This window comes from Pteropus alecto, unplaced genomic scaffold (assembly GCF_000325575.1).
Source record: "Pteropus alecto unplaced genomic scaffold, ASM32557v1 scaffold125, whole genome shotgun sequence".
NCBI classification, from domain to species: Eukaryota; Metazoa; Chordata; class Mammalia; order Chiroptera; family Pteropodidae; genus Pteropus; species Pteropus alecto.
The window spans coordinates 7,162,515-7,172,473 of NW_006436888.1; the positions used below are offsets into that span (position 1 = coordinate 7,162,515).

The 9,959-nt window shown below is 62.4% G+C and overlaps 1 protein-coding gene across 1 annotated transcript in view; it reads right to left on the reverse strand.

The window, feature by feature from the left end:
• The window catches only part of SLC45A1 (solute carrier family 45 member 1), an 18,002-nt gene that overhangs the window by 3,151 nt on the left and 4,892 nt on the right, over window positions 1-9,959 (reverse strand). Inside the window, exons 4-8 of the mRNA XM_006914439.3 lie at window positions 8,762-9,507; window positions 6,502-6,655; window positions 4,768-4,944; window positions 2,665-2,870; window positions 6-183 (exon numbers count right to left, since the gene is read on the reverse strand). Of these exons, the coding sequence (XP_006914501.2) occupies window positions 6-183; window positions 2,665-2,870; window positions 4,768-4,944; window positions 6,502-6,655; window positions 8,762-9,507 (1,461 nt within the window). The remainder of the gene's footprint in view (window positions 1-5; window positions 184-2,664; window positions 2,871-4,767; window positions 4,945-6,501; window positions 6,656-8,761; window positions 9,508-9,959) is intronic.

The following is a 9,959-nucleotide window of genomic DNA, read 5'->3' on the forward strand; positions in this document are numbered from 1 at the left end:
CAGGCAGCCCAGGAAGGACACCAGGCTGGAAAAGTACATCACCCCGTTGGCGCTGCCCACGGCCGAAGTCAGGGGCCCCAGCACCAGCGAGACCAGAATCTGTGCCAGGAAGTACTGGCAGCTCAGCAGGGAGATGTCCACGCCCATGCCACGCCTGGTGCCGTCCGCGCTGGACCCTGCAAACTGACCCAGAGGGAGGAACGCGTCAGCGGCAACGGGCGGCTGACCCGGCCCGCGGCTCCCGCAGGCCCAGCCGCCCCGAGCGGCCCACGCACAGCGGGCTCGCATTTTTCAGGGCCGACGTGCACGGGGAGTTCAGCCAAGAGTTTAATAATATTTGTGTTCAGAGAGATGACAACAAGGCAAAGAATCCATGACTAATGGCGGCGGGAGGGCTGCGTTCTCACAGGCCCGCCACACAAGGCCCCGCCTGGAGCATTCCGGTCCTGTCCCCTCACACTCACTGAAAAGCCAGCCATCTGCTCGGCCAGCTGGCGCTCCGGGGTCTGGCCCATGCCCTTTCTTAACTTCTGTCACCTCCGATGCCTGTCACACACTCCGAAATACCCTTTCACGGTCCACAGAGGGACCTTGGGTTCCAGAGGCCCTCGTGCCCCCAGCCTGGACACGTCGCTCGGCCTCCCTGCCCACCCACCGCACCAGGCTGGGGGGCTCCGAGCAGAGCTGCAGGGAGGAGGCGGTGTGGGCCCCTCACTCTGCTCCGCGCATGGCCACCCTCCCCCGGCGGCCACTGATGCAGCAGGGCGACGCCAGCCCCACAGACTGCTGCGTGCGCACTGCCCAGGGGCCAGCATAGCCTGGCCCTGTGTCCAGACACAGATGTGGTCCCCTCTGGGACACTGCCGGATCCCCTCCCCGGAGAAGGCTGTGTCCTCGCAGGCACCTGCCAGGTGCTCTGTGGAAGGGCTACGTGTGCGTCCTGGGGAGCTGTGACACACACAGCCACGAGGCCCACAGGGGCGTCGCTGTGGCGGGGAGGGCACGGGTTAGCCCTGACCCAAAACTCGAGGAAGATAGAGAAACGTGAGCATCCAGAAGGCTCCACGGGCAACAGAGGCCTTCCAGTCAGCTCCGACCGAATGCCGTTGAGTGGCCTGTGGCCCCGGCGTCCCCTCCCCTGGGGCAGGGCAGTCCTTCTGCAAGAACCAGCACATCCGTTTAACCCAGCGAACGGGGCTCTGGGCTGCAGGGAACTGGCCAGGGGGACGGTGGCTGCAGAGGCAGGGACGGTGCCATTTGGCTAAGCCCTCTGGTCCCTTGAGTGCTGTTGGCGCACACGTGGCTGCCCCGACTGTGCCGGCTGGAGGCGCAGCGTGCGTGCACAGCTCCCCCTCAAGCAGTCACAGCCTCAGCCCTGCCCTGGGGGACAGTAAAGTCCACCTGGCCACTGCCTGTCCGTGAGGTGGGGTGTCCTGGGCCAGGAGGGGCTATCCGGCGACCACCCAGTGACATGCAGTCTGGCTCCGGGCTGATGTGACTTTTCACTCAGGGCCAGCCCGCTGAATTCATCAGAAACCCCAAACTCCTTCAAACAAATTAGGACACTTTCGAGGCAGGGCCCGGGGCAGGTGACAGCAGCCCAGAACCAAAGGGGGTGCGAGAAGCTCGGGTATCGAGGTGAACTTTTAACGCACTGCTTTAAAATCTGGACATTGCTGCGGAAACCTACGGCGGGAATGTTATTTCCCATAGAAAGGACGAAGCCCCAGTGCGCACTATGACACGGGCGGAGCCGAGAACGTGGTGCTGAGAGAGACAAGCCACACGAAAGGCCACACGTCACACGCGCCATCTACATGGAACGTCTGGAAGAGGCACGTCCATCAGGACAGGGAGGAGGTCAGTGGTTGCCCGGAGTGGGGGGGTGGGGGGGCGAAGGGGGACTGGGGAGGCGATGGCTAAGAGGTGTGGGGTTTCTTTTTGGGGTGAAAAAGAATTTCTAAAATTGATCGAGGTGACGGGTGCCCAGGTCTGCGAATTCACGAACCACCGCCGAACTGCGCACTCGAAATGGGCCGCGTGGCGAGTCACTTCTCCACACGGCTGAACGAGAGAGACACCGGGTTTGATGTAAAGAGAATCGACATTCTCGCTTTCTCCCTTTGCCTCGGGCTCCCCCGCGGCTCGGCGGGGCGCCGTTCCCTACCCTGTCGTCACCTGAAGTTCCCCGATTTCGGGCACCGATTCTCATTTTCGGAATCACTGCGCTGACCTACCTTGGATCGCGACGGCTGGGTTTTCTGTGCCCAACGTGATAGTTTCACTCGGCTCGCATGGGGGCCCGTGCTAAGAGGTGACCCCGAAGGCGGACAGAGGGGGACGCCAGGGGGTGGGCCTCCCCTTCCCGCCCCCCACCGGTGGCCCCGTTCCCCGTCTAAATGGGCCGTGACCCGCGGTCACCGCCTTGAGCGTCTCGGCGTTTGACCAGGGCCCCGGTCTGCCTTCCGCGCCAGCTCTCAGTGCGGTCGGGCCCGGGGCCTCGCCCGGGTGGAGGGTCTCGGGGGAGCGGGGCGCGTGGCTGGGTGTGCGGGGCGGAAGCCGGAGGGTCACGTACCGTCTTGCTCTGGTAGTAGTCGCACAGGGGTCTCGGGGGAGCGGGGCGCGTGGCTGGGTTTGCGGGGCGGAAGCCGGAGGCTCACGTACCGTCTTGCTCTGGTAGTAGTCGCACAGCAGCGAGTAGGGCAGGGTGCACAGGGTGGAGAACAGGATCCCGTAGGTGACGCAGAGGGACAGGACCACGTAGAGGTTCCTGGACAGAGTGGCGAGCCCGGTCCCCAGGCCAAAGGCCAGGTAGGCGATGAAGTACAGGGTGCGGATGCTCAGGTGTTCCTCCAGCTTCTCCAGAAGAGCTGCGGGCCGGACAGGGGTGAGGGTGCCACACGTCCAGTGCCCCCGGAACCCCGGCGCGCCTGGGCTGCCTCCCCAGGCTGACCCTAAGGCCGGCAAGGGGGGACTGGCATGGCAGGCAGCTTGCCCTGGAGCAGACGACCGTGCGGGGCCCCAAGGGGCTGAGGGCCTCCTGACGGCTCCAGTTGGGCCAGATGGACGGCAGGACCTGGGGCGGCCCTGTTCGCACCGGCCCGGCCAGGCCCCCGGGTGCTGCCGCCAGTGAAGGGGTCTTCAGGTTGAAATACCCAAGGCCAGAGAATGTGGGGTTTCCAGCCAGAGCCCCGTATCCCTGTGTGGATCACAGCGCTCTGTCACCCAGAACGAGGACACCAACAGCCCAGGGCCCTGCTGGCGTCCACAGCACCTCAGCACCTCAGCTGCACACGCTGCATCCTGAGTCAAGTAACGGGGCTACTTCCATGTGTCCTGGTGCCAGCGGCCGTGGGGAACCAGACACCCAGCTGCCACCCACGGGCTGACAAGCGAGAGTCAAGGACTCTTTCCTAGGGTGGCCTCTCAGTACCCTCCCCGCAAAGTCACATTCTGTACCCTGGTGGGGAACTCCCTAGATGGGAGCAGATACAATTAAATGAACCCGCAAACTACAGCTCAGGGAGCCAGCCCGGTGGCAGCCTGTGTTTGCACCCCTGGAGCTAGGAACGGTTCTTATATTTTAAAATGGTTTTTAAAAAAATCCGAAGATGACCCATATTTTGTGTCAAGTGAATAGTACATGGGATTCAAATTCCCTTGCATGTAAATGAGGTTTTGCTGGAATTCGGTCACACTCGTTCTGGTCCGTCTCGTCCCAGGCGCTGGCAGTGCCAAATCGTCCAGCACAGACCGACCGGCCCACAGAGCCCTAGAGTCTGCTCTCTGCCATTCACAGAAATCACGGGTGGAGCCCTGAACTGAGGTTTGCAGGTGGCACACTGCCAGCCGGGGTCCCCACTGGGTGGCTCCCCGGCACCTGCATGAATGCACACAGCTTCCTGTGTCCCCTGGGTCACCCAGGCACAGCCTGAGGGCCATCTCAGACTCTGGCCTTGGCCCACGCTGCAAGTCCACGATCCCAGTCCACCTGCCCCTCCCTCCCTCTGGACCAGCTGCCATGGGACCCACATGGGAAGGACGCAGGGGACTGATGGCCCCCACTTTGCCCTTGTCTACAGGCCTGACCCTCTCTGCCCACTGGCTTACTGGGGTCTGGACACACACCAACCCCCGCTCAGCACAGGCCAGTGCACCCCGCTGAACTCTAACCGGTTATCAAATGACTGAAAAACAGACAGCGCAGGCAGTGCCTGAGGTTGTAAAGACACCCCGCCTTCACTCCGCTTGCCCCAGCCGCCCGACTGAAGGCTGCCAGAACTCCAAGGAGGCGCCCGCCCCACATCCCATGTCCCGCATCCCACCCAGCATCCCGCACCCCACCGCCTCCCCCCCAGTATCCTGCACCCCACCATGTTCTGCCTAGCATCCCGTGCCCCACCCAGCATCCCATGTCCCATCCAGCATCCCATGTCCTGCCCAGCATCCTGCGCCTCTCTCAGCATCCTGTGCCCCACCGCATCCTGCCCAGCATCGTGCGCCCCACCGCGTCCTGCCCAGTATCCTGTACCCCACCATGTTCTGCCTAGCATCCGGTGCCCCACCCAGCATCCTATGTCCCGTCCAGCATCCCATATCCTGCCCAGCATCCTGCGCCTCTCTCAGCATCCTGCGTCCCACCGTGTCCTGCCCAGCATCGTGCGCCCCACCGCGTCCTGCCCAGCATTCTGCACCCCACCACGTCCTGCCCAGCATCCTGCACCCCACCGCCTCCCGCCCCATCCCAGTCCTGCCGGGGGCGGGTACCTGAGTAGAAGGCTGCGCTGAAGGCGTAGATGCACATCCCCCAGCAGCCCATGGTGACGCCGCTGTTGTATTTCTGATATTCCTCCGACGTGTGCGGGGCTTTGGGGTCTCCCTGAAACACCACCTCGCCCATGAAGTCCGTGTAGAAGAGCAGCATCCCCTCAAACGAGAGCCAGCCTGGGAGCGGAAAGTGCCGTGACCCTGGCGGCCCCTCTGGTCACCCGCAGCCAGTTTGCCCGACTCTCAAAGTGACACGTGATCTTCGGAGAGTCAGAACTTGAAGAAGGACTCGCCTGCAGCCGTCCCACCCAGAGGCCACTTACCCCGTCGACTCCGCAGGCCCCCTACCAGTCTTTCTAAGAGCAAATACATATCCTCGTGAACAGAGGCTTCAGTGAGGGAAGGTTGTGTGTCTTGTTTTTTCTCTGAGCGTTACTGACATGAGGAACGCCGACTCCACCCCCCGCTGCCTCTTTCTTAGAGAGGAGCACGCCAGGGAGGCCCCGGCCACCAGTCGAGGTGGGTGTGACAGTTAATTAAGAGAAATAAATTAGGAAGTGCGAATGTTGATACAGATCCGATCTGCTTTGTCACCGATTCATCTGCAGTGCCCTTCCTCTGAACTCTGTGACAATTTCCTCTTTGGTGGAGAGAGGGGGTGGTATGTATTGGCTCTCTCGAAACCCCAAAATGATGCACAACTTCCTATTCCATTCCATGAGGTGGTGACAGTTAATTAAGAGAAATAAATTAGGAAGTGCGAATGTTGATACAGATCCGATCTGCTTTGTCACCGATTCATCTGCAGTGCCCTTCCTCTGAACTCTGTGACAATTTCCTCTTTGGCGGAGAGAGGGGGTGGTATGTATTGGCTCTCTCGAAACCCCAAAATGATGCACAACTTCCTATTCCATTCCATGTTCTGAAACAGCCCGTTTCTGAGGCAGCAGAACCATTCACAGCGTGGACGTGCCGTGCGTACTTAGCCCTCCTCCCAGGGCGGGACGTGTGCGCCGTCCCCTGTCCCCCCTTTCGGCTATGATACATCATGCTGTGATAAATACCTCACACGTACATTCTCGATAAAACCTCTGCTTGTGTCCTTGCAAAGACACCAAGCAGAGACCCCTGGAGTAAAGGTTATGGGCACTTTTCAGACACCTGCCCATTGGCCAATTGCCTCTTAGAAAGCCATTCTGATCTACGCCCCACGATGCTGGAGAGCCCTGGACTATCTCAGGCTCTTAATCGTCCCCAGATGTCCGACAACCCAATGGCGAAGAGAAACTGCGTGGCGTGAAATGCAAGTCGGGCTCTTCCATGGCGATGTGAGTGCCCGGCCTTGGGAACCTCCGGCCAGCGTGGGACACACGCGGGCACATGCGGATGTCTGTGTGCGTCTACATCTCAGCTCTGCGTGGGGCCGAGGTTCCAGACACCAGTCCCACCAGTGGGAAAGTGACGCTGTCGCTTCATTATGAGCTGTCCGAACAGCCTTTGGGAACAGGGCTTTGGGTTCTGGAGACCCGGGTGTCTGGCCTCTCGTCCGAACACCTGGTTTTGTCCAGGGCTGCCTCACATGACCCGTCTTTGGGGACACCTGGAACCTCCTGGGGGGTAAGGCTCTGGGGCATCCAGGGAGGCTGACGGTGGGGCCAGGAAGCCCTGTCCCCCCCATGTGGCATTACCCAGGCTGGGACAGGGACACATGGGGAGGCTTTGCCAAGAGCTCACCCAGGAAGTGGTTGACACAGAGATTGCGCAGCATCTTGGGCATGTGGCAGATGGTGGCACAGAGGTGCCTCATGGACAGAGGCTGCCCCGGCGGCTCGCTGGAGCCCGTCAGCTCGCTCTCGTACTTCATGCCGTTCAGCAAGATGTTTGCCACCTGTAACAGAAGTCCCCAGAAGCCCCTGGTCAGAGCGCCGGACTCCGGCTGGCCCATGGCAGCACCCGCGCCGACACAGAGGCTGCAACGGTGTCGTCCTGGATGGAGTTAACCGAGTGCCCAGTGTCACCCCATGAAAAATGGCTTTAGATCGTCTCTTCAGAGACTCGGGGCCACTTACTGGAATTTTGCTGGGGGAGGGGCTGCATTTAGGCCCCAGGATGTGAGACCCAGGCCACAGGGAAGCAAGTTAATACCTTGCCGAAGGTGAAATGTGTTTGAAATAAAAGAAGCGGGGGTCAGATCGGACCCGGACTTCCTGAAGCCCCTCTCTGCCACCAGAGAGGGTGTGAAGGGCGGACTCCAAGCGGGAATCTGTGCACCCCTTCTCGGGACGAGGGGGACTCCCGACACAGAGTGTCCAGCGGCCACGTGAGCGAGCGCACAGGGACGGATGCGCTTACCCCACCCTCGGAGAGGGCCCCCGGGCACCCAGACACCCCACTGTCAACCGAAGCGAAGTGGACCGGCCCGGGGCTACAGGCGACATTCCCCCGGCAAACAGACTCCCTGACCGGTACTGAGAAGGCCTCAGGGCACAGTCACTGCTGGGCGAACCGATCCCGTGGAAGGTGGCTGTCCCCGGAGTAAGGGAGGCCGGGCCCTGCTCCAGAGGGCGTGGGGAGCGGGGCGGGGGACACTTATGCTGTTGTCAGCCCGCCGGGTATCCCGGTGGGCACAGGAAAAGGAAGGGAACAGCCCAGGCGCTGGTTCCCAGGGCGGCCATGCCTCGCGGCTTGTCACCCACACCGCTGGGGAGACAGCCAGGGTGACACCCGCCACCTCCTTAAGTTCAGAGGTGTTTATATTCAGCTCCAGAGTTTTCCTTTTCTCAAAGAACTGATTCAGAAATCACCATAGGTCAAGAATGGAAATTTTAAAGAGGATCAAAACGAGTTTGTCCACTGTTTAGATTTTCAATTGAAGACCTATGTCTAGAAGGCAGCTTGGGGGTTTTGAAACAGGATAGGGTGGCCCAGCGTGGACAAGATGCCGAGGCGCTGCACTGGCGTCATCGAGAGTGAGGGTGACGGTGCCTTTGACTCGGCACCTGGAGGGACCGCCTCGCTGGTGACTTTCCTAAGCCCCCAGCGATCTGCGGTTCCCCAGCCCCGCTGGACCGCAGCTCACGAGAGGCCACAGGCAGCCGCCATGCCTCCCACAGGGACGGGCGCCACCTTCCCGGAGATGAGAGGACAAGCATGCTGAAGGGGTGACGAGAACAGCGCTGGAACCGACCGGCCACCGCGCCCTGAGACACACGGCCGTGCTCGAGAATTTCACGATGAGGAGAGAATGAACAGCCCCCTCGAAATGCCTCCGGTCAACCTCCCACGGAATCAGGGGGTCTTCCTGGGCACAGAGAGGGGACACCTGCCGGGGGACGCACCGCCCCGGGGCCTCGGGGTCAGGGCAGTTCGGTGGGGCTACTGCGGTGACCTGAAGGGGCGAACAGACTTCCCTTTCGTGACAGCGGCTGCTCGTGATCTCAGACTCCAAAAACTGCTTGTGGCCTTTCAGCCAACCCCAGGGACACGCCATGCAGCACGAGCAGCCTTCCAGAAGGTTCTCGGCCTTCACAGATCATGGCACTCACTGCCCTTTATCATCCAGAGTCCTGACAGCCTCGGGCCGGGGGGCTAAGGTTAGAGCTGGCGGGGGGATGGGGGCCCGGGAACACCCCCGGGGCTGCATTTTGTTCTGTCTCAGGAAGACTTGGATATGTTGGCACCCGATTCCCTCGGCCGAATGGGCCGTGGACTTTGCGGGGTTGCCAGTGCTGGAAACGACCGAAATGCACACAGTGCTTGTGACAGACTCACCAGCGGAAAACCCAGCGGAGTTCAAAAGAACCTCCGCTTCACCTGTGGCCAGAGTGAGGGCACAGGTGTGTCCGAGGCTGGTCTCCTCACAGCGAGTCCCTCTGCCACCCCGCACGCCGGGCGTTTTTCCCAAGCCGACTATCCCTCCTCGCCGTCTAACCGACTGGGGAAGGAGGGGGGCTCTGCGCGGTGCCCTCTGACCTCCGCCCCCATTTGTTTTTACCTGTTGACTGAAGGTCACGGTCCTTCTCCTGCCCATGTCGGGACCATTTCCTCCCGTCGCATCCGGGAGAGCCAGGGTCTGGGGCCTCTTCAGGATTCCGGCTGCTCGCGGCTTGGAGGTGTCCAGGGAGCCCACCCTCAGGACGTCCCCGTCACCGCCGGCTGCGGTGGCCCCCTCCCGCCTCTCGCCAAGGCCGCGGTCCTGATGGTAGAAGCCGTCAGGCGCCCGGGGGAAGCTGACGCTGATGGCCGGCTTCGGGACGCTGCTCGGGATGGCCAGGTTGTGGTCGTGGCTGCCCGTGAAGCAGTCGATGAGGACGCTGTCGGTGTTGGCCAAGGCGAAGGACGAGGCGAAGGCACTGAGCCCCGTGGGGGAGCCGTCCCCGCTGACGAAGCTGCCGTACTTGGGCGTGAGGGGGCTGAGCGGTGACACGGGGCTGGAGAAGCTGGCGTACAGGCCGGGGTCGCTGCGGCAGGGGAGGGCGTCCGCCTGGGCACCCTCCTGGTGGCCCACGACGGGCGGGGAGGGTGGCAGCGGGAGGCTGGGGCTCTTCATGGCCGGCCGCTTCTCCCCCGGGGGCCGCAGGGGTCTCTCGGGGATGCTGACCAGGGTCAGGATGGTGGTGACGCTCAGGGTGACTGCGGCGAAGATGTAAACGACCCGCAGCTGCCCGCCCAGGGCGGTCCCGAAGCTGGTTCTATCCCAGTGGATTCCCCCGACCACGTAACCGAAGCCCCCTCCGAGACCTGGGGAGAGAGCAGGGTCAAAAGGGAGGGGGCCCCGTCCTCACGAGGGGCCTAGGTGTGCTGTCTGTCCCGGTGAACCCCCAAACTGAGAGCGAGAAGGGGCTTCTCAGGGGCCCCTGGGGACTCACCCTGTCCCCTCGAGGGCTGCCCTCTGGGGCCTGGATCCCGAGCAGGTAGCGTGGTGACCCCCGCCCAGCCTTCTAGGAATACCTAGGGTGACCGTCCACACCGGGTCACGTGTCCACATTAGGTGGAGTCCCCCCACCCCCAGCTCCAGCGCCACGCAAACACGGAGGTCGCATCTGCAACGCGCATGCGCGCGGGAACGCCCGCGGCCGCCCGGCCCTGCTCGCCCGATGACATATCAACTACGACCACCACGGTGGCCAAAGGCGGCGCGCCCTGCCGGTCAGCAGTCTGGGCCATCCGGCCCCCGGGCCGCGGCAGGGCTG